We start from the raw sequence: 27936 nt of genomic DNA, 5'->3' as shown, positions 1-27936 counted from the left end.
CGTTTTAAGTTTGCTTTACTATTACAGTTATCCATATCGTCTTTAGTCTTCGTCTTTTGATGTAAATCATCGTTGGCTTTTTCTCGAGACGTGAGCTTGGGCCGCCTGTGGCTTTACCATCACTGTTATCACTTTAAGTAAGTAAGTCATGTCTTTTGACATGGATAACAGTGATGGTAAAGCAAGCTTAAAACGGCAGAAATCGCCAGAAACTACGACGGATACACAGGGCATGAGTAAGTTTTATTGATTTTACGTGTAAAATATTCATATTTCGAAATATTTATCGTTGTAAATCGACCATATTTCGTTCCCCATACTATTCCTTATAACGTGTTCAATTTTCCAACGGTTCCTACCGTAACTTAACACCGAGTCACACAACGCGTGACGCGTTCATGAATCCATCGTTGGCTTTTTCTCGAGACGTGAGCTTGGGCCGCCTGTGAACACAACTTTCCATTTCGCAATATTACAGATTTCATGCAGATAGAAAACTGCAGTACGCTTTAGGAAATATCCTTATATAGACAAAGATCTTGGAAACAAATGCTAATGTTGCTAATACAACCAGTAAGCTTAATGCGATCCTTTTTGTAATAAAAAGCACCTGGAAATTCTAGGAGGGTATCCCTGGGCCCACACCAAATGACAAAAATGTCATGAATGAAACGCCAATAGAGCACGAGAAAATGGGGTGTACTGCTCCACAATATCTTTCTCGTGAAAATACATAAAAGCGTTTGCCACTGTGACGGCGAAAGGAGTATCCAAAGCAATACAAAACTCTTGATGAAAAATGTCCGGACTGAACTGATTCGGACGATAAATAGTTATTGTCGAGTACAAGTCTGGCGAGCTGAATCAATAGTGGAGTTTCGGGAACCCTAGCATCGCGGTGGAGCAAGTCCAGAGCCACTACTGCTTTTTTGGTGTCCACGTTGGGATATAGAGATGCAACTTCCGCGGTGACAAGAAAACAGCTTGAGTTGGGCAAGACAGTATTTTCCAGTAATTGAATATGCTCGCCAGAATCCCTAGGGACCGTGGGCAAATGTGTTGTGGGCTTAACAATCAACAACAATACTAGGTAACTTAGTGATAACAACTGAGTTGAAAACGTAAATTAGCCACCGTAAAGGGTAAAAAAGCTGACGTTTCGAGCGTTAGTCCTTCGTCAGAGCGATTGGAGGAATTGTAGGTTGAGTGTGGGTTTATATGCAGAAAGTGGAGCTACGCCATTGGTGGGAATATGGTGACGAGAAAACAGGAATAAAATTAAAATATATCAAAGTTCACACGGCAACCAGGTGGACAATCAGACATAGTTTGATGCTACTCTGGCTTGCAGATTTAATGAATGTAACTGAAGAAGTTATAATTCATAGACCCAACGTTTCGCCACTCCTGTCTAGTGCCTTCATCAGGGGTGATCTAAACGCTGCAACAAGAGATCCTTTTACATGATCACTAATTAGCGGCCTTTTTTCTGACGAGGTGTAAGTAGGCGTCAAGAAGCAAACCGCTATCGTCACGATTTAAAGGAGCGTGGGCGGAGATAATATGCCAAGCGTCCAAACAAAGGCGCTGGTGATAACGCCGATTAGTGGTGATAATTTTAGAATTATCCCACCCAATTGTATGGTTGGTTAGGCATGTATGCTCCGATAATGCTGAATTTTCCTTTTTGCAAAGAAAAACCGCTTTTTGGTGCTCTTTTAACCGTGTACCAAACTGGCGTTTGGTCTGTCCGATGTATTCGTTGTCACAGTCATTGCAAGGAATAGAATAAATGGCGTCGGTTCGTTGTTCTTTCGTGACAGGATCCTTAGATTTGACGAAAATATGCCCCAAAGTCTGAAAAGGTTTTTGAGCAACTTTAACGTGGTGGCTATTCAAAATTCTCTTGATGGGTTCCGTAACACCCTGTATGTAAGGAATAACAGCAAAACCAGTCGCTGGTTCCCTTTCATCAAGAGCGTTACTATTTGTAACTGGTTTTTGGCAGTTACGGAGAAAAGTTTTTGTATAGCCATTTGCCTTTAGGACATGGGAAACATATTTCCTCTCCTCAGCCTTCGAATCGAGTGAAGACTGCGGATGGTAGACAGTCAGCCCTCCTAAGTAAAGTTTTGGCTACAGACTTTTTATGGCAGATAGGGTGGTGAGAATCGAAAGCGAGGTATTTGTCGGTGTGGGTAGGTTTACGGTAGACACTTGTCTCTAAATTACACTGAACCCCTCTGGACACATTTAAATCAAGAAAGGGAAAATGTCTATCCTTTTTGCGCTCAAGGGCGAATTGGATCGACGGCTCTACTGAATTCAAATGCGACAAGAGGCGCTCCGCTTCATTTCCGATACCACAGAAATAACATCATCGACATATCGTTTCCATCATCGACATATCGTTTATCGTTTTTAACTCTCTTCTTTGATTAACAACTCCGAAACTTCCTGGGTCGAAGAGTTCTGCAGTTCGAAAGAACTGCAGACGTTTACCAAACAGAGAGAGAAACACGACAGAAAACTCCGTCACTTGCTCAGTAAGAGGTCTCCTGTTAATTCAGGCTCATCTTTGAAAGATAAATGGGTCATGAACCTTTCCTCCAAGGAGTTATCCGCGCTGGAACGGAGTGGTTTAGAGGAGGGTCTGAAGTTTGCTATTGCTCCTCGCAAAATACCGAATGCCGAAATTGTCGCCGCTGTTGAAGAGAGTATCTCTCAACTCAACGACGATCGTAGGCATTTGGTAAGAGCAGAAGTAAGTAGCATACTCAGGCGTGCTAAACCTCCTCCCAAAAACATTCAAAAGGATGTTTTCAATGCGCCTATAGCTCTTAAAAAGGATCCGGACAGGCTCGTATTATCTGCTGACAAGGGTAATTGTGTTATGGTTATGGACAAACAGCAATATCACGACAAAGCTTTGTCTCTGCTTAATGACAAGAGTACGTATGCTGTCTTAAACTCTGATCCTACCAGTAAAATACAAAGGAAGTTAAACAAAATTTTGCTTGATTTGAAAAAAGCTGGTAGAATTAGTGACTCTACGTACAAAATGTTATACAGTAGTGACGGCTTATGTCCACGTTTTTATGGCTTACCTAAAATTCATAAACCGGGAATTCCTTTGAGACCCATTGTCTCGACTTATGCAACTTCTGGTTATCTTACATAGTTTGAAGCTACACTGGTTTGCAGATTTAATGAATGTAACCGAAGAAGTTACAATTCATAGACCCAACGTTTCGACACTCCTGTCTAGTGCCTTCATCAGGGGTGATCTAAACGCTGCAACAAGAGGTCCTTTTATATGATCACTAACTAGCGGCCTTTTTTTTCTGACGAGGTGTAAATAGGCGTCAGGAAGCAGACCGCCATCGTCACGATTTAAAGGAGCGTGGGCGGAGTTAATGTGCCAAGCCTCCAAACAAAGGCGCTGGTCGTAACGCCGATTAGTGGTGATAATTTTAGAATTATCCCACCCAATTGTATGGTTGGTTAGGCAAGTATGCTCCGATAAAGCTGAATTTTCCTTTTTGCAAAGAAAAACCGCTTTTTGGTGCTCTTTTAACCGTGTACCAAACTGGCGTTTGGTCTGTCCGATGTATTCGTTGTCACAGTCATTGCAAGGAATAGAATAAATGGCGTCGGTTCGTTGTTCTTTCGTGACAGGATCCTTAGGTTTGGCGAAAATATGCCCCAAAGTCTGAAAAGGTTTTTGAGCAACTTTAACGTTGTGGCTATTCAAAATTCTCTTGATGGGTTCAGTAACACCCTGTATGTAAGGAATAACAGCAAAACCAGTCGCTGGTTCTCTTTCATCAAGAGCGTTACTATTTGTAACTGGTTTTTGGCAGTTACGGAGAAAAGTTTTTATATAGCCATTTGACTTTTGGACATTGGAAACATATTTCCTCTCCTTAGCCTTCGAATCGAGTGAAGATGGTAGACAGTCAGCCCTCCTAAGTAAAGTTTTGGCCACAGACTTCCTATGGCAAATAGGATGGTGAGAATCGAAAGCGAGGTATTTGTCGGTGTGGGTGGGTTTACGGTAGACACTTGTCTCTAAATTACCCTGAACCCCTCTGGACACATCTAAATCAAGAAAGGGCAAATGTCTATCCTTTTCACGTCCAAGGGTAAATTGGATCGACGGCTCTACTGAATTCAAATGCGACAATAGGCGCTCCGCTTCATTTCCGGATACTGCAGAAATAACATCATCGACATATCGTTTCCAGAAAAAGGGTTTAACCGGTGAAGTGGCTAAGGCCCTTTGTTCCACGTCTTCCATTACCATGTTAGCAATGACAGCAGAAACAGGCGAACCCATAGCTGTACCAAAAACTTGTTGATAGTATGTGCCGTTATATGTAAATTGCGTGGTTTTGAGGCAAAAAGACAGCAGATGAATAATATCCTCCACAGGCAAAGAAGTTCTTTGTCCTAGGGAAGCATCTTCTCTGAGTCTTTCCTCCGCAACCTTAACGGCAAGATCAAATGGGATTTTAGTGAAGAGCGAAACAACGTCGAAAGATACTAATTCTTCACAAGCGTCAAGAGTTTTATCTCTTATGAAATCCGTAAATTCGCAGGAATTTTTGACGGTGTAATCAGTATTCCCAACAACAGGCGACAAAATTCTCGCAAGATAACCAGAAATTGCATAATTCTGGTTATCTTGTGAGAATTTTGTCGCCTGTTGTTGGGAATACTGATTACACTGCCAAAAATTCCTGCGAATTTGCGGATTTCATAAGAGATAAAACTCTTAACGCTTGTGAAGAGTTAGTATCTCTCGACGTTGTTTCGCTCTTCACCAAAATCCCACTTGATCTTGCCGTCAAGGTTGCGGAGGAAGACTCAGAGAAGATGCTTCCCTGGGACAAAGAACTTCTTTGCCTGTGGAGGATATTATTCATCTGCTGTCTTTTTGCCTCAAAACCACGCAATTTACATATAACGGCACCTACTATCAACAAGTTTTTGGTACGATGGGTTCGCTGTCATTGCTAACATGGTAATGAAGACGTGGAACAAAGGGCCTCAGCCACTTCACCGGTTAAACCCTTTTTCTGGAAATGGTATGTCGATGATGTTATTTCTGTGGTATCGGAAATGAAGCGGAGCGCCTCTTGTCGCATTTGAATTCAGTACAGCCGTCGATCCAATTCGCCCTTGAGCGCGAAAAGGATAGACATTTTCCCTTTCTTGATTTAAATGTGTCCAGAGGGGTTCAGTGTAATTTAGAGACAAGTGTCTACCGTAAAAGCGCTCGTTGATTCCGTGGGGATTAAGGGTGCCGATTTGGAAAATAAATTTTTGTTCTAGTGTTTTACGGCTTTCCGTACTGCCTAGATGTAAGGAAAGGCCGCAAACTGCCATATGCTGTTTAGAATGATTAAGAAGATTAAAGGGTAAAATTTCCGCACAGCCCCATACTTCATTATGCATTCAGTTCTTGAATAGAGAAAACAATGACTAAAACAATACATTGCCATTGGGAAAACAGATTTGTTTTACAATAGTATGGGGCTGTGCGGAAATTTTACCGATTAAAGTGTCTAGCGACTGGTTTGGATGCGTCCTTGTCATTTCTTTCCACGTCGCGAAGGCGTTCTCGGAATCGGTCACCTAGTCGTCTTCCTGTTTCGCCGATGTATAACTTATTGCAATAAGTGCAAGTTACGTAGTAAATAACATTGACAGAGGTACACGTAAAGTCTTGCTTAACTGAAAATTCGTCGGTTTTTTCGGATATGGGAAAAAAAATTGAAGCCCTTGCTGAGAACTGATTTTTCTGGATCGGAAAGTAGTAAATTTTCTGGAATGGTAACTACAGTTTTGAGGTTTTCAGGCGATGAGTCGCTATTAATTTGAGGGCCGATAAGTTGGTCGAGTTTTTGGGCCTTAATTTGGTGTAAATGTTTAAAAAGTTTAGAATTTAGTGCTTATGCAAAAAGCGAGCAACATTAGAGGAGATAAATCCACTGTAAATAGACATGAGCCTTTCGCGAGAATTGATCACACAAAGACGATTAGCATACCAGTCCTGTTGTGTGACTTTATAATATGAAAGCTCGTCATGCAAATATCTAAGTGTCTCAGCTTGAACCCAATCCGTTGACAGAAAAGCTGGACCTACGTTTTTATCCATGAGCAGGATTTTAATGTCAGGATTGGAATTCAGCTCATGAAGGTCTTCTCGCTCTTGCTTTGAGAGACTGTTTCTCCGATGTGAATTTGATCTTTGACGTTGATTAGCTTTTCGGTGCTCGGGTCGACCTTGATTTGAGCTGCTGTCGCGCTTGGCATTGGGTTTACCACTGTGCTTGGCACCGGGTTTGTCATTTTGCTTTCCATAGAGTGGACGATAGAAACTTTGCGTAGTCGAATCGTGTCGACTCGGTTTACTGTGCTAACGGAAAGATGGAGTTCACTTCGAACGATCTCTCGGATCGAGGTTTCCGAAGGCCCAAATTGCTCGCTAACGTCCAAGACTTTGGAGGGCATGTAAACTCAAAAATCGCACATTTTCTTTCCACGTAACTGTTTAGTATATATTTCAAGTACGCAATCGGTTTTATTAGTTTTTTTCTCAAAAGTCGATACAGACGATTCAAGCACTACCAGAAGTAAATTCTTCCGTAGTAAAAAGAAGACCCATACAGTCGGCAGACAGCGAGGACCTGAAAGTGGCTGCCGAACTGAGAAACGACCGAGGAGGAGTAGAGCTCTTCAAAAGTTAGAGGTTAACAGAGTAAATGCAGAATCGATTTACGTGGAAACCTCAAGAAAAATAAATAACTGAGGTTCTTTAAAACACTTTTGCTCCTCAGCTACTGAAAGACTATGGGGAATTCAGTTGTTCGGGAGCCAGCGATGAACCCACAGACATTGACCTGTTTGAACCTTTGCCTGAAACCGAAGTACTCATTAGAGAAAGAGAATTTGTTGATATCGGTATACAATGTGATCTGGAATTTTATTGGTTCGATGTTTCCTTAAAATCTACGGCGAGTGTGGCTAAGACGATAACTTTTTAAAACAAATTTTAATACAGTTTCTGCGCTTTGAAACCTGTCCCCATTATTAAACGTGATGGCTTTCTTCATTACACAGACACACTAGTGAAAGTTGTTACAACTAAGGCCGAGGTCCAATGTGAGATCATCAACCTACCGTCTGTACCTATATGTTCTACGCCTCTGTGTAGTCCTGTTAAGAGTGTTGGTGATCGCAGCGACGATGATCAGAAAGACCTGCAGGACTATATTCCAAAAACTTTATTTCTCCTTGACGAATTGCTGGTAGAAGAAGTAGAGGGGGAGGAAAAGAAACCAAACAACTTTGAAGAAAAACCTTCTCGCAAAACTGTATCCACAGGAAACCAATAATCGGATTTGTAACTGATATTCAACAGCAAACCAGCTAGCTACAAATACACAGACAGGAATTAATTAACGATTGTCGATAACGCTGTTGCTTAAACAGGATTGTTAGAAGGATTGTTGCCGAGACACCATTAAGGTTTGTGAGAGAACGTGCTTATCCGAAAGTATTGTTTTCAAATGAAAAATAAATATTATGAGTCAAAGGAATACAATAAGGATTATATAGAAACATTGAAGATAACCTCCTGAAGATTTTGAGGTCAGAAGTACAACTACAAGAGCGAACGAAAATTGACCTAATACGATCGACAAACTTGATCTATGTGACATTTTTAATAATCAGTTTTTTGGAATGAAAATAAGGTAGATTTTAAAGTCACCCAAACCCATGAAAATACTACTAAAAGGTGGATTCCTTTAATATAAGTCTCTTTAAAATCTGAAATTTGCCGGGCTTTCCCTGTGGCCTTTGGCGTCCAAAGGGTACGTGGGAGACATGGGTTCGAATTCCGTCGAGGCCTGATTTTTCCTCAGGCCTCTTTTCTGAAATTGCTGAAATTGCAGTCCACCTGCGAGAATCATTGTTTTGATTAAATGCCTCTTAAAAAATTTTTTGAACCGCTCCTCTCAATCTGGGTGTCTGTTATTCAAGTCTACTTCGTCCACAATCAAACGAGTTTCCCGAAATCCAGCATCTTGTATCTCGTTTAATCCAATTCTTCCATGTCGCCATAACCTTCTCTTTCATTAGCGTAAACTTTGTGATTTTCCTCTCTAGATTCACATGTCTCGACTGCTTCATTGCTTTCTACCTCACTACTGAAATCTCGGCAACGTTGCCTTTCAAATAACGGCGACAAAACAAGTTCAATATCTTTCCGCGTCATTTCCAAACGAGCGAGGTAAACTTCGAAGTCCTTCTTAGAAGACTCCAATGCTTGTGCTATATGGGAGTTCTTCCTCTCCAGTCTGTCAAAAATGTAACAAATTGTCAACCGTCAACATTTAATTTCTGCAAAGAAAACTAAGAAAAAAATTGTAGACAGAAAATTTGAGAAGCCAAAAAGTTGGTGAAAGAAAGGCGATTGACGATCCACGTAATTTCAATCCAGCAATTAGCATGTATATCTTCGTGTCTTGTACTGACCCAAATCACCATCTTTCTACTCAGTAAAACCGAGGATCTCGCGGTAATTTTCAACTCGTAACTTGCCCCAATATAAAGAGGTATCAAGGAAATGACTTCTAAAGCTGGCATGGGCTATACCTAGTTTTCAAGTAACGTCATCAAAATTAAAAAAATTAGGATTTATCAATCCTTTTGAGATTTTAGTACAGTTAGTTCATAGAACAGCTGAAGACTTATCTTTTCACAAATTGACACGATATTAAAATAACAGCCAACAATGCAATCACGTAGGTTTAAAAAAGTGAGTTATCCGCTGAGATTTTGCATCTGATCAATTCTTGTATGAGAATAAGGACCCATAGAAATGTTTGTGAGTCCTCAGAAGACAACAAAACTCGATGATATATGTTTCTGTTAGCTTCCGGCACACAGACATGGTGTCTTATAAATATGAGTAAATAACGTCTTCAATTATCTCCAGCACGAGATCTGAATCGTTGCGAGACTGTTTGAATATTAACCTTCGTTTATCTCTTTGATTCTTGATTTTTTTTTTCGGTTGGTTTTAATGATGGCGTGACAGCGAAAACCGGCAACTTAAGGTTATTTAGTGTATTACTCCAATAAAGAGAAAAAATATACCCACATAAGAATCAACGCCAAGGAGAGAATTCTCCACTGCAGAGGCTTCAGGGTGATGTTTTTACTGTTAAGACTACAATAAATAAACATATATATAAATAAACAAATTAACATATTGTGTAACCATTGTTTTATTGTACAATCACTGATTACCAACGGTAAGTTGAAAATTAACGTCCGCTCGCTTTAGTCGAGTTCAACGTGGCTCTTCATTGTAAGGCAATTAATAATAATTTTAACATTGACACAATAAACATTAAAGTTGTCACTGTGAGCAGTGAAATTCACATCAGGACTACTTCCACTCACCTAAAGGTGTGAACCAGCTGAGTGACGTCACGTGATACTTCCCCCACAGTCAACTTGATTTCACTCAACAAATCTGGCATGCTAAGGACAGAAGCAAGACTATTTCATGCAATTGAATCAGCAAATGAATGTAACCTTGCAAAAGCGCTTTCCGATGGAGTCCCGTAACAACAATACCATGGTAATCGCAACAACCAACCAGGGCAAATGTAAATATGACAAACAGCCAATGAGAACTCAGAGATGATACTCAGAAATGGTCTTAAGAGTGGGAAAGCGCGAGTTATCAAGTCACAATTGGCTCAAGGTTGGTATCTCATTGGTTGAGCAGGTGGTACAAGTTTTCTAGGCAAACTAACAAAGCTGACTGAAGTAATACCAAGGCAAACCTGGATCACTTCCGATACCCAATTGAAGACTGCTCACGTATTAACAATCATTACACGAGCACGCATTGGTGGAATGATAGATAGCTAACTAGGCCCGTAAGGCCGAATTCGCAATTAAATCACCTCATAAACAACAAGCACGAGTAAATTAATTATTTTGTTAAAAACACCAATAAATACATAGTGGATATTACATGGCCGCGCGGAGATAAGAAATTTCTCTTCAAAAATATCGCTCACTCGCGAAATATTTTTCAACACGAGAAGACATATTTCCTATCTCTAAGTGACCCTGTACTATTCTATGTAGTATATGAACACCAATGAAAATTAAATCATTCCACTTTAATGCTTTTTTTTGGAAGTAGTAAGGTGCGATTTTTATGTGTGAAGATAACAGGTTATACTTTGATTTAAATCATAATTGAACAGTCACACTTACGTTCGAAACAATCTATCCAAGACAATTCGTCTTCTGATGGTAACTTGTGATTTTGAGTCGATAGGAGGCAGAATACAAATTCTATCCTACAACAATCAAGTAAAGTGTTAATAGAGTGTTAACTTGAGATATGCCGTGAAAAGCATACAGTAACGAAAATGGCGAAAATTCGTCAAAATCGTCAAATCCACCATGCTGATTTCACTTTGACTGAGTTTGGAGTACAAGAAATTAAAGATACACTTTTACACCGTTACCAATTTCCATAAAAGAGCTTATATTAAATTACATTCTTAACTATGGTTTCCAACCAGCGAAGGTTAGTAAGGAAATCTTAACTAGACGAAGAAGTATTTTCATAATAATCAATAAATTTACTTTCAATGGAGTAAAATGTACTAATCCATGACCAAGCGCCTTAAAAAATGTCTCTTTTTTTTAATTAATGATAACTGCATAGTTACCTCATTTGCAGGTTTGTTTTCTTTTATCACTATATTTTCTTTGGTTATTTTCGGACCCAGGTCAGTATCTGCTTCTAAGTCTGAATCTTCACTGTCATTCAAGGCAGCTTGGAAGAACTGAATAGCCCTGGTCGTGAAGGATTCTGGGTCTAGATGGTTCAACAAAGTTTCACTTACGTTTTCTTTTAAAAGATTTCAAAGACAAGTTTTATTGGACAACTTTACCTCGAAAATATTTCCAGGACAAGTTCTACCTGACAAACTTTCCTCAAAAAGATTTGCCAAACAAGTTTTCCCTCAAAAGATTTTTCAGACAAGTTTTCATTCACAAGCTTTCGTCGACAAAGTCGAGGTTAAATGTGTCCCTTCACAAGTCCCAAACAAATTAAACTAATTAAATAAAATGACTACACTTACATGGTTCACTCCAGTGGCACAAAGATCAGTCGGTTTCTAATTCACCAGATCTTGGCTTTCTTCCCAAATTTGCAGCCAATAATTGCCTCGATCTTGATTCCCTCATAGCCCACCGACTCTAGAGTCAGAGCAACCCTAAACTTGCAGTCTAATAATCAAAGAAAAATGCTTACCTTTGTCTTTCGCCTCTGGTGGGGCGCTCGCGACTTTTGGTTTTACAGCGAGTCCCAGATATTCAAAGGTAGAATGTGTGCACCATTCCTGGAACACAGCTTGGACAGATTGAATTACTGTGTCACTGTTCAGTGATTTCCTAACAAAGTCCAGCTTTCTTTCACCCTCAGAGGAAAAATTTCTCTCACCCTTGTTAGAATCTTGCGCCCTCCTTTGCGATTTAGGAGAATGACACTGTAGGAGGTCAGGTTCATTTGATATCTGTTCAGGTTTTTCAAGTAATAGATCTGTTTTGTCCAACAAATGATCTAATGCACCTGATTTTTCATTTCTACATGCCAGAAAAGATGTGGACAATGACAAGTTCCCTTGTGGATTGTTCTCATTGCAAATAAAAGAGTTCTCTTGTGATGTTATTAGAGAATCTTCCTCCTGCGACAATTCTCCACTATAACCCGCCGCTAGTCCATACAAACTTTTTTTACTTTTCTCAGGATCCATGACGCGATCATCTTGCATACCGTCACTAAAGAAAAATACAAACTCCGATCAAAAATAAACTCTAAGAGGAATACTTTACCCTTTTTATGACGCGAGTGAAATAATTTTTAAAACATGTTTTGCTATGTACAAGTGTTCTTGCCCACTAATCATCATTAACAGACTTGACTCATAAAGTTCCAAACACCAACAAATAAAGGCACGCTCACTTTTACATACCCCACTAAATTATTGCTCAAGTAAACTTATTTCTAGCAAACCTTTGATACAAATTGATTGTGCTAACAGTTCCTCTATAGTAAAATAAGGATAAAGAACATGTGGGATACATTAACTGCTGAAGGTGATATGATTGTTTCTATCACCTTATATTTTCTAGTTTATTATCTTTTCCAAGAAGAACTTCACCAGAACCAGTCCTGTGAAAAGAGATAGTCAACTTTAAATTATTTAAATCAGTAAACAACTATGCAGATAAGGATTTGTTGATGATCTACCAGCTGGTAAGAATCAGCTAGCTTTGTGTGTTGGTGGCTTTTGCATGCATAGAATATATAATTACATTACATCATTATAATTAAATTACATTACTAAAATTAAATTATTTTATAAATAACATACCATGAGCCATATGATTGGTCAAAAATCTGTTGTTTATTGTATAGACAAACCCACACCTTTCCTAATTATTTCAGCAGTAGACTGCACTTTCCCTTGGTTTACTGTCAGGAGTAATAATAAACTTAGGGTGTTTACAGCACTTTGAAAGATTTTGTGACTCATTTTCCAACAGGTTGTAATTTGCAAACTTCTGTCATGAGAATTATCTGTATAAAGTAATTTGTCTATAACGTATTTATGAAATGACACCCTAAATTCTTATTGTATATCAATTCAGCTCTAGCATGAGGCCAGGAACTTTTGAGATACTCTACAAGTAAGAAACATTGTTGCCAGTGAAATAACATTGAGGCATACATGTATTCTATACCAAACACATCCTAGAAGAACCACATAACCTGCAACCAAATTGAGCAATCTTTGCTAAATGTTCTCTCTTGTGTTCTCTCAAAATCCTGCATAGATTATTCAGCTGATAAATTAATAGAGAGAAACTAGTATTGATTGATAAACCAACAAATTAATTCTCAGTTTCCCATACCTACTGGTGTTGTTTTCATTCTTGAGCAAAACAAACATCTTGGGGCTGTATGGCATGCAAAAATATCAAGTATTAACTTCATTAACATCATTTCACAGTTCATAGCTTTTGGCAACACATTTGTCATATCTAACCAGTGTTTAAGAAACTTATGTGTTGTGATTAAGTAGGTGAAAGTATCACTGAAAATCTTTGTATCTAAGTTGGGAACTTCATCATATCAAAGCCAACTTCTTATGCAGGTTGTCAGGTTGTAAGATCACCAGCAATCACATGAAACACACAAAAGAATATCTGATAAATGCAATCATGCAATTTTGCTCAGATGGCTTCAAATCCCCTCTAAATAACGATTATAATTATCTGTATAAAGTACATTATCTACAGCATAAAAACAAAATGACACACTGAATTCTCACTGTATGTCAATTCAGCTCTAGCATGAGGCCAGGAACCTCTGAGATGATCCACAAGTAAGAAAAATTGTTGCCAGACGAGTGGAACAACACTGAGATGTATTCCATACCAAACATACACTTGAAGAATTGCATAAAACAAAATATACCAATCTTTGCCCCAAAATGTGAATTTATTCTGCATTTATTTCCCAAACATTTTATTCAAACAAATGCATACTTTTCATACTCTGATGTGCAAACCATAGTATTGTCAACCTTTTCACTTCCAGAATCTTATTATTAATTCTTTACTATCTACCACACAATTCTTTTGATGCTAGTTCTAACAATTTGGTATCCAAGCAGCTAATAATAACTTTTCAATAATTTATATTTTTCTTTATTCTCATCAGTCTTCTGCTTGATATTGTATAGATATCAATATGAAAAATTATTGGTCACTCATGGGAGTTTAAGGGTTAAGAATTTTGAATTTTGTACAAAATGATTAACAAAGAAATTATGGCAGAGTGACAGTACCTTTCACCAATCCGTGTCCACACTGGAGAATCTGAGATTTGTGACTCGAAATATTTTGATGCTTTATAACACAAGTTGCAGCAAAAACACTGTAACACAAACAAATGCTAAATTTAACGACATTTGGAACTGTTAAGGGCATGTTGTTAAATCAATAAAAAACCTATTTCTTCATTTAATTTTGGTTGAATCTTAATATCCTACTAACAGATATGCTTTTTGGACAACAATATGCAGCCTCGATAATGCCCAAATATGAAAAAAACAGACAAATAATGTAAAAAAAAGGTTAAAAAATAACATTGTGCATTGTAGTAAAGTTGATTACAAAAGTGACTTGTTGTCAATCTATTGTGATCAATTCACCGCTTCTTATTCACTGAGCTACTAATGCTGAGCCACTGAAGTATCTTTAGGTCTTTATGTTCTTGTAACAAAGAACTGCTCACTGTGCCTCAGACAAAACTAATTACTTATGAAGAGAGGGTGTTCAGCAAAGAAGCACCAGGGTTAAGGAATGAATTGTCTCTTAGCATTAAAAAATCTCCATTTTACAGCTATTTTTAAGAAGAATTTAAAAATCTATCTTTTCAAAGAAGCTTATCTCTTTTACCTTTTATTCTTGATGTCTAAAAAATTTTTATTATTTTTTTAACTTTGTAAATTTATCTTGTTTTTTTAGATTATAGTTTTTACCTTAGTTAAGTTAGCATTAATGATTGTAAAGCACTATGGAAGATTAGCAGAATAGTACTAAATAAATTGATGTTATTATTATCCTTATTATTATAATAAATAACAACAATACTGAAATAACAAGAAGGAGAATAGCTTACCTTTCTTTCTGTGATATCATAAACTCGATTTGTTTTTAAAAAGATCTTGTATTTTTGTGCTGGAATCTGGAAAATTGAACAAATTATGTAAGCATGCTGTATGTGTTACCTTTCCTTCAACTGCCTGATATCAATTTTTTTTTCCACACCAGTTTGAGTTTTAATTTTCTTGGTTTCTACCTATGGTAAGGAATAAAATAACTAAAAAATACAAACTGGTTTGAACAATTTTTAACCAAGGAAATACTTCAGCATAAGCATCCCTGATATTGTCATACAAGTATATCCATTGGGTCTAGGCATTTATTTGGATATTTTGGCTCCAAGATGCATCTTCATTTCTTAATTTTTGAACAATATCTAATAGATTTTTTAGTAGGGGGGGGGGGGGGGCATTTGGCAGAGTAAAGCAGAACTTGGTTAGATCTGGTGAGTGCAGAGCCATTTTCAGCTATATGAGCTATCTGTCCAGAACTATTATGTGACCCTCTTTGTATAGCTGCTACTTTGCCAATGCTGTGATTCTGTCATGCACAATGAGCAATTTAAAGGGGCATTTGCAAGCATCTGCCTCGTACTTTATACTGGACTAACAGCAACTGACTTACCAACCTGGTTCAAAGGATTTCTACATAAAGGGTAACCACACTTTTTGGATAACATCCTCTCTTCTACTATATCTGCATAATGGCTTGTTGTGATCAAGTTTCCCTGCAGAATTAAGAGAAAACATATTACTTTCTCAAAACTTTATCTTGACGTTGTTCCTTTTCTGGATTCGAGGTCGAACACAATCTAACAGAGTCTGTTTACCGAGTTGATGAGGAAGTCTTCCGAGGTGAAATCTTCTAGAACTAGCCTCTCCACTATGTCATGGGCTCGCTTTTCTGCGGCAACTTGAGAGCGAATAGAGGTTTCAATCTCTTTTAACCTAAAAATTCAAACCAGAAAGAATAGTAATTAGGATAAGAGTATTCATTTAAAATGAAAAGTGGAACTCACCAGTATACAATGTGCAAATATGAAAAGCTACAAATAAGTAAACTCCTGAGACGATTCGAAAAGAGAATCTCACCTTTGATTTTCATCTTTTTTAGCCCGAGCAGATGCTTCTGGAGATTAAAAAAAGGTAACTGTAAATTGCATAAGGAAACAAGCATACCACTTTGATTAACAGAAAATCTCACTCACTTGTCTTTTTCGATTGCTTATTTTCTCTTGGTTTTAACTTGATTGAGTCACTTTCTTTCAAGCCGTCCGCCATCTTGTCCAACTACTGTAGCTGCTGACAGACTGTTTGCTCATATGCAAAGTATGGGGTCCAGTCTTCCACGCATGTAAAGGTCTTATATGTGCAACATGATCTCGAGACCGAAATTACGATTATCGTTATTTCTAAATTGGCACCAAATTTATGCATATAGATCGTTTTCACTCACGTGATCAATTCCTTGACTACCGTTGCTACGCCGCCATATTGGTGTACCTCAATTGTAAACAAACTAGTAGCGTCCTTCGCGTGGAACATGGTTTTGTGTCTGATCGTTGGCTGTGGCAGCAAAAGTGGACGAGATAAAGGGTTGTACTTTGCAAGGGTGCCTTCTGTGGTCACAAATCAAGGCGAAGAGGCACAGAAACTATCCGAAGAAAGAAGATCGCGCTGGATTTCAGCGATAAGCCGTGACGATCTGACCGAAGAGATCTTAGAAAAGCATTTTGTTTCAGGAAGGGTAGCTAAGAGCTGGGATAAATTTAATATTGACTGGGTTCCGACATTGCTTTTGGGACACAAGAAAGCTACTGATCGAGCAGATCATAAAGAAGCGGCGGCAAAACGAAGCGAGAGAGCGAGGGAACGTGAACTGGTGAAGAAGCCGGCTTTTGAAAAGAGAGAACGAGAGCTAGAACTAGAGCGAATGGCGAAGAGACAGAAACTTAATGAGCCCGGTGAACAGGTTTCAAACCTCAGCTTTGAAGGAAATGAGGACGAAGAGAAAAAATTAACAGTTGAAGCTGGCACACAAACTGAAGAGTTTGAATATTTATTCAGCTCTCTAAACATTGACCGAAAACCATTTGATCGGTGGGAATTTGTACAAAACGAAGAAAAAGTTAAATTCCACACTGGATTGCCTTCCTTCGATATCCTGCAAAAATGTTTTCGAACACGTTTCTCCGTTTGTTGCTTACAAGTCCCAGAATCTGACCACATTTCAAGAGTTTGTCATGACTTTGATAAAACTTAAACTTGACGCACCACATCAAGATCTTTCATATCGCTTCAATGTCTCCCTTTCAATAGTTTCAAGGATTTTTTCATCCTGGATGGTAGCGCTAGATGTACGCCTGGCTCCACTTATCAACTGGCCTGAACTTGAGGATTTATGGCGAACTATGCCACAGTGTTTTAAATATTCATTTGGAAACAAGACTACCGTTATTATTGATTGTTTCGAAGTATTTATTAATAGACCATCAAATCTGCTCGCAAGAGCACACACATGGTCATCGTACAAACACCATAACACTGTTAAGGTGCTGATTGGGATAACTCCACAAGGTACAATCTCCTATGTTTCCCAAGCTTGGGGAAGACGAACATCAGACAAATATTTAACTGAGAACTGTGGAATTTTAAGTAAGTTGTTGCCTGGGGATCTGGTCTTGGCTGACTTGTGGAAAAATTACGGGGATTACGCAATCGAAAGTGGTACACCAATATGGCCGACCGGAAATGATGTGACGTCACGTGAAAACGATCTATAGTAATTTCGTGGCACTCTTTACCAATCCTCTTTAAACGTGTTAAATAAAGAGAAGGACTCGGTTCCACTGTCTTACAACATTCAAGATGGCGGAGGAAAGGGGTAAATGTGCGTTCAGTTGTGATCAGCATGATCTCGACACCAAAATAACGATTACCGTTATTTCTAAATTGGCCCTGAAATAACGAATATCATAATTTCAGTGCATGTCTGAGACCTTCGGGCTCGAAGCTTGGGAACTAGTATTCAGGGAAAGATAAAATGGCGGCTTACGGCGGCGAAGGAAATCTCAGTAGTTTAATATTTAGCGTGAAAAGGCTTGGGTGTTGTGATCTGGTTCTCAAGTAAAAAAAAAATCACGGTCTGCAATGGCCCTACCACCTTTTGAACAACAAGAAAACATTGAAACGGTGGTAAAAAGCAGCAAGTTTCGAAGTCTAAACGAAAGATGGGTAAGCTGAGTTTCAGTCAAATATCATGACATTTGGGATGTAATTTCGATACCGAATAAATAGTTCTACATGGTTATACACGCATAGGATTCTGTTGTGTTCACGTGAAGGCCATTTCAGCCATTCCTGCCACTTGTAAGTGGTAGGAAATAAAAGATATGTATCGTTGTTTCGTATTGAAGCCCTGTGAAATCAAAAATTTGATTTATTTCTTCTTTGTTTTAGGTGGTCATTATCCATTACTTTTGGAAGTCGATGCTGATGAGAAAGAAAAAATGTTTATGATTATTTCTTCTCTCGAACATTTTAATATTTAGGTACCAAATAATCTTGATACTGAAGACCATTGCATCCTATTATGAAAAATGTACCCCTGATTGCTTTGTCAACATGTATGATGTAATATACCTTGAGATTTGTGGGATTTTCACAAGTAAACTAGAAATACTTGAAGAGGGTAATGATGTACTTAATGCAGAGCATTTGGTACAAAGTCTGCTTTGCTGTAATCTACCTGAAGGTGCTTTTTATATGCTAGTAAGACTTGCACAGCCCAGTCAAAATGTTTTTGAGTAGTAGAAAAGCTGGCCAAACCTCTTCCTGAAAAGCAGTCTGAAAAATGTGAAGTTAGTGGAAGGTACTTCATTGTAGGCGGCCAAATTGTAAGCTGCCAGCCTATTTTGAGTGAGCAGTAAAACTCAAGATTGGCTATTTTAGCTAATTTTATTGAGAACCAAATTCCCAGCAACAGGCACAATTTTACTGGGCTATTTGTTATTTAACTACTTAGTAATATTCTTATTAAAATTTACTGCATTCCTTTCTAATAATTTGCTGTTGATTGTATGCTGTATATAGCTTATGATTTGTGTGATTTTCACAAGTAAATTAGAAATACCTGAAGATGGTAATGATGTTCTAGATAATATACTTGATGCAAAGCTATTTTGGTGCAAAGTGTGTGCCTTGTCTGTAGGTGATTTTGCATGCTAATAAGACTTGTAATTCAAATAATACACATCAGCTGGAGTGGGAATATTAAAAGAAAAATAATAATATTTAGCTATACCAAGTTCTGGTTTTATGTCCAAAGTGTGTGCCTTGTCCATAGGTGATTTTGCATGCTAATAGGACTTGTAATTCAAATAATACACATCAGCTGGAGTGGGAATATTAAAAGAAAAATAATAATATTTAGCTATACCAAGTTCTGGTTTTATGTCCAAATTAAGCACTTAGTTGAAGATCACTGCACTGCTCAGGTCCAGAAGGCTGAAAGAGTACTGTCTGCTGTTAGTTTGATTTTTGTCATTTCTATTGATTTATTTTATTTATCAATGTTTCTTTGAATTGTAATTCATTGATCTCTTTCAATAGTGCAGGTTCGCTCATGTAACCTAATCTCCCACTTATGTATGTATGTATGGATGAGCTCAGTCAAAATGTTTTTGAGTGGAAGGCAAGCTGGTGATAGTAATAGGCAGCAGAGGCTGAACCTTGTCTTGAATGGAAGTGTGAAAAGTGTGAAGTTAGCGGCAGCTATATTGTGGCAGGCAGCCAAATTGTCAGCTGTGGCACATTTTGACTGGGCTGATTGTGTGTAGTATATATGTGCACTTCTTTTAGGGTGTTAAACAGGTTAAAGTACCAAGAAATCCTCTGTGATAACTTGATAATTCAAGATGTAAAAATTTTAAATAATAAGGTAAAGCTTGATCATTCTTAAGAGTTTCCATTTGTTCTGGAAATTTGGGGGAGGGTCAGGGGAGCATTATTTATACATAAATAATGTACATAAAAAGTAAAAAAAAAGGCCCAAGGTAAAATCCCAATTTGTTTTAAGAGTTAATTTTATTAAGAGAAAACCCTGGATATAGCTTGGGATTTGTGTGATTTTCAAAAATTGTTAGGAACCTTGTTAATTTTCAGCTTCAAGAACACAAGTACATAATCTTTAGTGCAGCCCTCTTTTCTCCCCGCCATTATTCTAATTTTTTTATCAAGTTTCCTTTTTCTTGTGTTCAATTAATTTATTGTCTTTACAGGTGAAATTTTAATATCTGCTAGCACAATTATCTCTGCTAAGAGTGTCTACCATCACTCTTGCCGGTCTCAAGCCCAAAACGCTGCAAACTAGCTGAAACTACATGTATTTCGTAGAATTGCAATGAAATCTATCTAAAAACACCAAAATCCGGCAGAACGCACGAGTTTTTGCCAAATTTTACACAAAAGTTGACAAAAGCGCTCAATTCGACCTGAAAAACACTTTTTTTTTTTGGCAAAAATCAGCCTATTTTACATTCAAAAGCACGATGTCTTTAACAAAATAGGGATACAATCCATGTGAAAACACTTATTCCAGCTAAAACGCAGTGTTCTCAGTAAAATTTGGGGAAAAAACGCGTAAAAACCGTCAGAAACACGACAAATTGGGCTGATTTTACCCACTTTTTGTGTAAATAGCTGCCAAAACCCTCTAAACTAGCTGGAACTACATGTTTTTCACAAGATCGCCATAAAATCTTGAAACGTTGCTTTAGGGACCTTTATGCCTCCAAAACGAGTTTTTACTTTAAAAAAAATGGAATGAACAAAGATGTTAAAGGGGAAAAAGCTGTGAGAAAGGAGAAGTTTAGTGTTGCTGTTTGATATGCCGCCCAGATATATCAATTTATTAATTTGACGCCTTTAGCCGTGGGCAAAAGTTTTTCTCTAGACTAAGAGGACCCTCCCTATGTTGACGAACCTCAATAACTCGTTGATTTTACTGTTTTTACACAGATTTGATTTTAACCATATTCGCCAAAATAACTGCCAAAACACGGCAAACCAGTATCTCGGCCAAGAGCGATATTGGCCATTTCACACATCCTTATTAGATATGAATTTTATTAAAGATTGTCATTCTAGCATATGTTGGCTAGTTACCACAGGTTTCTTGATTTTCATGGGAAAGTGGCATTGGTTGGTACCATGACCAATCTCCTCGACTTTCCCATGATTTTCATAGGATGTTAGCGACCCATACTTCGAACCTCAGTTGTTTTTTTTTTTTTACATTGGCGCGAGTTTCACAACTTTCTTGTGGTTTGGCATTGACTCAGAGTTGGGCTTATTTTTATGGCTAATCCATCGGCGACTTTCTCATGATTTTCTTGGGTTCTCAACAGTGACACGCACTTTGGAACCATAATTTTATAAATATGTCAACACTGGCAAATACTGCTAAAATCTACACTCTACTAAACTCCATGTACCACAATATCCACACAACTGCGTGTGCCTACTTGAAAATCCTAACCCTAACCCTAAAACTATCCAGTTAGCCTAGTATTGTATTGCTGGTTTGAGTGACTAAACTGGCTCAAATGATCCAGCTGCTTAAAAATCTAAGCACAGAGTAAGTTTAAAAGATTCAATTTTGTAAGGTTTCGAAACAGTTCCAAAATTAACATGCACATAGCTCAGTGTAAAACATCGAAGCTTCTAGGACTTCTTATGATTCCTACGAACGTACACACCTAATGCACGTCAATTTGCCTTTGTTGTCCTCGAACGATCACGTCTTCATGGTAACGTGGTGTAAGAACTGTACAGCACTTTATAAATATATGTTTTACTTGACGGTAAAAGTTTGAATTCGTACAAGGAAACGTAACGGAAACAGGCGATGATAATATTCCGTTGACAGAAATGCAACGGAAACGTGTCGTCATATTTCCGTTCAGGAATCATAACGGAAACATAACAGGTCCAAGGAAGAAGTGAATGATGTGGAAACATAGAGTTTCATTTTTCCGAATTACGGAATCATGCTATTTCGTCCTGTGCTCACTCTAACTCTGTGCTATCCTAAACCTAACCCAAACCCCAAACCAATCCTAAGCTATGGTAAAGGGTTTAAGTCAGGGTTGAGGATAGGGTTAGGGCAGGAGCCCATTACCTGGTTAGGGTTAGAGTTTGGGTTGCTTCGGGTCAGAGGGGTTTAGTGTTACAATCAGGGTTAGGGCTAGGGTAAAATTATGCTTAGAGTTAGCGGGGTTTAGTGTTAGAATTAGGGTTAAGGCTAGGATGAGGCTATGCTTAGGGTTGGCGTTAATATTTTTCTACAAGCATTCAATTGCAGGGTTTTTGGTATTGTGTTTGTAAATTTCAGTAACTACTTGAAAGTTTACTGAAAAACAAACGATAGGCCGACTGGTACACTTACAGGATAGATAGAGAAGGTTGGGGTTAGGGTTAGGGTTAGGGTTAGGTCTAGGTTAAGGGTTATAGGTTAGGGTTTAGGGTTATGGTGTGGGGCTAGGGTTAGGGTTAGGGTTTAGGCTTAGTGTTAGGGTTAGAGGGTCTGCGGTTGAGGTTAGGGCTAGGGTGAAGGTTTGGGGTTAGGGTTTGGGGGTAGGGTTAGTGTTTAGGGTAAGGGTGTAAGCCTCTTCAAAAATATTTTTAAGAAGATTTTGTCACCTTTTTCACTTAAATAACCACCTGAAGAATTTTGACCAGTTAGATTATTTGAAGCGGTTGGATTAATTTTGATTGGGGTTTAATAACTTTTAGTAGTTGGATGATTATTTTTACCAGTTGAACCACTGTAATATGCTGGATCTTTTTGACTAATGTTACCATCCTTACCTGAATTATTTGAACCAATTTCACTGGTTACACATGCATTATCCAGTTAGACCATTTCAACTGGTTGGATTATTTAAACTAGTTTGTCTATTTTAGATATTGGCATCATTTTATCAAGTTGGATCATGTTAACCAGTCGCACCATTTTACTAAGTGAGATCGTTTCTTCCGATTGGACCATGTCACGTATTTAAAATCTTTTCACCGTTTAAACCATTTTATCTTGTTTTGGCTGGTTGGACCATGTTAACCAGTTGCATCATTTTGACTGGAGTGAAAAGTTCCGTTCTTAACCCGAGCCCTAACCCTAACCCGGGGTTAGGGTTAGGGTTAGGATAGCTCGCAGCTAGAGTTAGGGCTTGGGTAGGGTGGGATTATGATTAGGCTGAGGGTCACAATTTTTTCTGAAAACATCCAATTTTTTTTTGGTATTGTGTTTGGCTCTAAACTTTAACAACTACTTGAAAGTTTGCTTGAAATCAAAATATACCATTTTTTGCCAAAATAACTGCCAAAATGCGCAATTCGGGCCTTTTTATCAATTTACACTTGGTTTAAGCTTGGTTTTTGTGTTTTCCCACAGACTCTTAAACTATTTTGCTGAGAACATTTTTTGCAGCGTTTTTAAAACTGAAATAAGCTTATTTTTGCAAAAAAAACAAACATGTTTTTCAGTCGAATTTGGTGTTTTTGTCAACTTTAGCGAAAAATTTTGCAAAAATCGTACATTTCTGCCGTATTTTGGAGTTTTTAGACAGATTTCGTCGCGATCTTGTGAAAAACATGTAGTTTCAAGCTAGTTTTCAGTGTTTTGGCAGTTATCTTGGCAAAAAATGGGTAAGTCAGCGCAATTGTTTTTTTTTTTGGTTTTTAAGGTTTTGTTTGCCCAAATTTTACTGAGAACACTGTGTGTTAGCTTGTCTCCATTGTTTTTTCGCAGATTCTATCGCTGTTTTGCTGAAAACATAACGTTTCAGCTTGTTTGCATCGTTTTTGGTCGTGAAATAAGCTAATTTTTGCAAAAGGAAAAAAACCTGTTTTTCAGCCCAAATTGACATAAAGGATACAGAGGAACATTTGCTTATTGCCTTTTTTTTTTGTCCTTACTCATGAAGTTGATTTTGGCATTTCAAACAAAAACTCTGCTAGAGCATTAATTGAATGACATATTATGCACTTACTTTGAAGCAAGAACACTTTTTTTTAATTCAGAAAAATACCTTTTTATTTTTTTTTTAAGGACTGCTGGATATAACCTGTACAACCAAGATGAATTTACATTCATTATTTGTCATAACTTACACTAAATTAGAAATTCAAGTATAAAATGAGGGTACTAGCCCTTTAATAGTGTTCAAAATTTCCATATGCAGGGGTACTTGTGGCTACTGGAGAAGAATCAGTCTTTAACCCTTCACCCCCCCCCCCCCAAGGGAGATAATAAGTACAGATATCCTCTTCCCTAGGGGCAACTAGCTCAAAAGTGAGTGATCTCAAGGGCCCTCCAAAAACGTTTTCTACAGCAATAACTAAGCTCTACAGAAGCACACTATGCAGACAAAAGGTGTAAGAGAATCAATGAATTCTTTAATTCTTGGTCCCTCCCAGGCCAACCTATTGTACAAATCTCATGACATCTGTTCCAGTTTCATCAGTCAATTTTTCAAGCTTCAAGCTTTTCCTGCAATTATGTACTTGTTCTTGAAGCTGAAAACTAACAAGGTTCCTGTAAATTAAGTTTACATAACAACCTAACAATTTGTGAAAATCACACAAATCCCAAGCTATATCCAGAATTATGCTCTTAATAAAATTAACTTTTAAAGCAAATTGGGATTTTGCCCTAGTTCTTTTTATTTTTTTGTTACTTTTTAAATACATTTGTATAAATAATGCTCCCCTAACTCTCCCCAAAACTTTTAGAACAGACGCAAACTCTTAAGAATGATCAAGCTTTACCTTATTATTAAAAATTTTTACATCTTAGACTACCAAGTTATCACAGACGTTTTTTTCGGTACTTTGACCTGTTTAACACCTAAAAAGAAGAACACATACATAACACACACACAATCAGCCAGGTCAAAATGTGCTGCAGCCAACAATTTGGCCACCTACAATGAAATAGCTGCCAATTTCACGCATGTCAGACTTCTATTCAGGACAAGATTTGGCCTCTGCTGCCTATTACTATTGCCAGCTTGCCTGCCACTCAAAATTTCAACTGAGATTGTACATACATACATGTGGGATTAGGTTACACGAGCGAACCTGCACTATTGAAAGAGGTCAATGAATTATAACTCAAAGAAACATTGATAAATAAAATAAATCAATAGAAATGACAAAAATTAAACTAACAGCAGACAGCTCTTTTTTGGCCTTCGGGGCCTGATCAGTGCAGTGATCTTCAACTAAGTGCTTAATTTGGACATAAAACCAAAACTTGTTATGGTTAAATATTATTATTTTTCTTTCAATATTCCCATTCCAGCTGATGTATATTATTTGAATAACAAATCTTATTAGCATGTTAAAATCACCTGAGGACAAGGCATACACTTTGTGCCAAAATTGCTTTGCATCAAGTACGTTATCTAGTACATCATTACCATCTTCAGGTATTTCTAATTTACTCTTGAAAATCACACAAATCATAAGCTATATACAGCATACAATTGGCAGCAAATTATTAAAAAGGAATGCAGTAATCTTTAATAATAAGAGTAGCTAAATAACAAATAGCCTAGTCAAAATGTGCCGGTAACCAGGGATTTGGCTTTCCACACAGAACATTTGTTAGGCGTCTAGTCTGGACAAGGTTTGGTCTCTACCTTCTGTTACTATAGCCAGCTTGCCTACTTCTAAAAAACGTTTTGACTAAGCTGAAAAAAATGTTTGAGAGAAAAATGGCCACAACAAGCCCACTTACTGCAAAATAAGAAACATTAAAGTAACACTTCAAATTAATACAGAATATAAGCCTTGCAGGATTTGGCTCTCAATAAAATTAGTTTAAATAGCCGATCTTGAGTTTAACTACTCACTCAAAATGGGCTGACAGCCTGCAATTTGGCCACCTACAATGAAGTATCTTCCACTGACTTCACACCTTTCAGACTGCTTTTCAGGATGAGGTTTGGCCTCTGCTGCCTATAATTACAACAGCCAGCTTGACTACTACTAAAGAACATTTTGACTGGGCTGTGCAAGTGTTACTAGCATATAAAAAGCACCTTCAGGTAGATTACAGCAAAGCAGACTTTGTACCAAAACACTTTGCATTAAGTACATCATTACCCTCTACAGGTATTTCTAGTTTACATGTGAAAATCCCACAAATCTCAAGGTATATTACATCATACATGTTGACAAAGCAATCAGGGGTACATTTTTCATAATAGGATGCAATGGTCTTCAGTATCAAGATTATTTGGTACCTAAATAGTAAAATGTTCGAGAGAAGAAATAATCATAAACATTTTTTCTTTCTCATCAGCATCGACTTCCAAAAGTAATGGATAATGACCACCTAAAACAAAGAAGAAATAAATCAAATTTTTGATTTCACAGGGCTTCAATACGAAACAACGATACATATCTTTTATTTCCTACCACTTACAAGTGGCAGGAATGGCTGAAATGGCCTTCACGTGAACACAACAGAATCCTATGCGTGTATAACCATGTAGAACTATTTATTCGGTATCGAAATTACATCCCAAATGTCATGATATTTGACTGAAACTCAGCTTACCCATCTTTCGTTTAGACTTCGAAACTTGCTGCTTTTTACCACCGTTTCAATGTTTTCTTGTTGTTCAAAAGGTGGTAGGGCCATTGCAGACCGTGATTTTTTTTTTACTTGAGAACCAGATCACAACACCCAAGCCTTTTCACGCTAAATATTAAACTACTGAGATTTCCTTCGCCGCCGTAAGCCGCCATTTTATCTTTCCCTGAATACTAGTTCCCAAGCTTCGAGCCCGAAGGTCTCAGACATGCACTGAAATTATGATATTCGTTATTTCAAGGCCAATTTAGAGATAACGGTAATCGTTATTTTGGTGTCGAGATCATGCTGATCACAACTAAACGCACATTTACCCCTTTCCTCCGCCATCTTGAATGTTGTAAGACAGTGGAACCGAGTCCTTCTCTTTATTTAACACGTTTAAAGAGGATTGGTAAAGAGTGCCACGAAATTACTATATGCATAAATTTGGTGCCAATTTAGAAATAACGATAATCGTAATTTCGGTCTCGAGATCATGTTGTATATGTGACCGTTGTATTCAACATGATCTCGAGACCGAAATTACGATTATCGTTATTTCTAAATTGGCACCAAATTTATGCATATAGTAATTTCGTGGCACTCTTTACCAATGCTCTTTACACGTGTTAAATAAAGAGAAGGACTCGGTTCCACTGTCTTACAACATTCAAGATGGCGGAGGAAAGGGGTAAATGTGCGTTCAGTTGTGATCAGCATGATCTCGACACCAAAATAACGATTACCGTTATTTCTAAATTGGCCCTGAAATAACGAATATCATAATTTCAGTGCATGTCTGAGACCTTCGGGCTCGAAGCTTGGGAACTAGTATTCAGGGAAAGATAAAATGGCGGCTTACGGCGGCGAAGGAAATCTCAGTAGTTTAATATTTAGCGTGAAAAGGCTTGGGTGTTGTGATCTGGTTCTCAAGTAAAAAAAAAATCACGGTCTGCAATGGCCCTACCACCTTTTGAACAACAAGAAAACATTGAAACGGTGGTAAAAAGCAGCAAGTTTCGAAGTCTAAACGAAAGATGGGTAAGCTGAGTTTCAGTCAAATATCATGACATTTGGGATGTAATTTCGATACCGAATAAATAGTTCTACATGGTTATACACGCATAGGATTCTGTTGTGTTCACGTGAAGGCCATTTCAGCCATTCCTGCCACTTGTAAGTGGTAGGAAATAAAAGATATGTATCGTTGTTTCGTATTGAAGCCCTGTGAAATCAAAAATTTGATTTATTTCTTCTTTGTTTTAGGTGGTCATTATCCATTACTTTTGGAAGTCGATGCTGATGAGAAAGAAAAAATGTTTATGATTATTTCTTCTCTCGAACATTTTACTATTTAGGTACCAAATAATCTTGATACTGAAGACCATTGCATCCTATTATGAAAAATGTACCCCTGATTGCTTTGTCAACATGTATGATGTAATATACCTTGAGATTTGTGGGATTTTCACATGTAAACTAGAAATACCTGTAGAGGGTAATGAT

At 37.8% G+C, this 27936-nt stretch overlaps 4 protein-coding genes and 2 long non-coding RNA genes across 6 annotated transcripts in view; 3 read left to right on the top strand and 3 right to left on the bottom strand.

Moving 5' to 3' along the window:
• LOC113682830 (MFS-type transporter SLC18B1) overlaps positions 1-3240 on the bottom strand; it is a 30192-nt gene extending 26952 nt beyond the window's left edge. The window contains exon 1 of the mRNA XM_089202872.1: positions 3108-3240. The gene's annotated coding sequence lies outside the window, so the exon portion shown is untranslated. The remainder of the gene's footprint in view (positions 1-3107) is intronic.
• On the top strand, positions 23-7956 carry LOC149047591 (uncharacterized). Its single transcript, XM_089202875.1, has 2 exons — positions 23-236; positions 7129-7956. The coding sequence occupies exons 1-2, from the start codon at positions 149-151 to the stop codon at positions 7401-7403; spliced, it is 363 nt and encodes a 120-aa protein (XP_089059001.1). The 5' UTR covers positions 23-148; the 3' UTR covers positions 7404-7956.
• Positions 7720-16212, bottom strand: LOC113682868 (RNA polymerase II subunit B1 CTD phosphatase Rpap2). Its single transcript, XM_089202870.1, has 14 exons — positions 15995-16212; positions 15879-15915; positions 15617-15734; positions 15416-15514; positions 14804-14869; positions 13968-14056; positions 13030-13074; positions 12233-12286; positions 11366-11892; positions 10776-10924; positions 10312-10397; positions 9481-9561; positions 9176-9244; positions 7720-8369 (listed from the first exon to the last, which is right to left on the bottom strand). The coding sequence occupies exons 1-14, from the start codon at positions 16065-16067 to the stop codon at positions 8108-8110; spliced, it is 1755 nt and encodes a 584-aa protein (XP_089058996.1). The 5' UTR covers positions 16068-16212; the 3' UTR covers positions 7720-8107.
• Positions 16213-16229: 17 nt separating this feature from the next.
• LOC149047590 (uncharacterized) lies at positions 16230-19746 on the top strand. The gene is made up of 2 exons (XM_089202869.1): positions 16230-18020; positions 18246-19746. Exon 1 carries the CDS (start codon positions 16330-16332, stop codon positions 17047-17049), a length of 720 nt encoding a protein of 239 aa, XP_089058995.1. The 5' UTR covers positions 16230-16329; the 3' UTR covers positions 17050-18020; positions 18246-19746.
• Positions 19747-25097: 5351 nt separating this feature from the next.
• On the bottom strand, positions 25098-26795 carry LOC149047589 (uncharacterized). Its single transcript, XR_016185564.1, has 2 exons — positions 26413-26795; positions 25098-26187 (listed from the first exon to the last, which is right to left on the bottom strand). It is a non-coding gene; the product is annotated as an uncharacterized LOC149047589 (long non-coding RNA).
• A 293-nt stretch (positions 26796-27088) lies between these two features.
• Positions 27089-27936, top strand: part of LOC149047588 (uncharacterized) — a 1528-nt gene continuing 680 nt past the window's right edge. The window contains exons 1-2 of the long non-coding RNA XR_016185563.1: positions 27089-27471; positions 27697-27936. The exon at positions 27697-27936 is cut by the window's right edge and continues 680 nt beyond it. This is a non-coding gene — a long non-coding RNA (uncharacterized LOC149047588). The remainder of the gene's footprint in view (positions 27472-27696) is intronic.

Source organism: Pocillopora damicornis, chromosome 4, assembly GCF_964200805.1.
Source record: "Pocillopora damicornis chromosome 4, jaPocDami1.2, whole genome shotgun sequence".
NCBI classification, from domain to species: Eukaryota; Metazoa; Cnidaria; class Anthozoa; order Scleractinia; family Pocilloporidae; genus Pocillopora; species Pocillopora damicornis.
The sequence above is the reverse complement of the archived record's forward strand: the minus strand, read 5'-3'. Positions and strand labels throughout refer to the sequence as shown.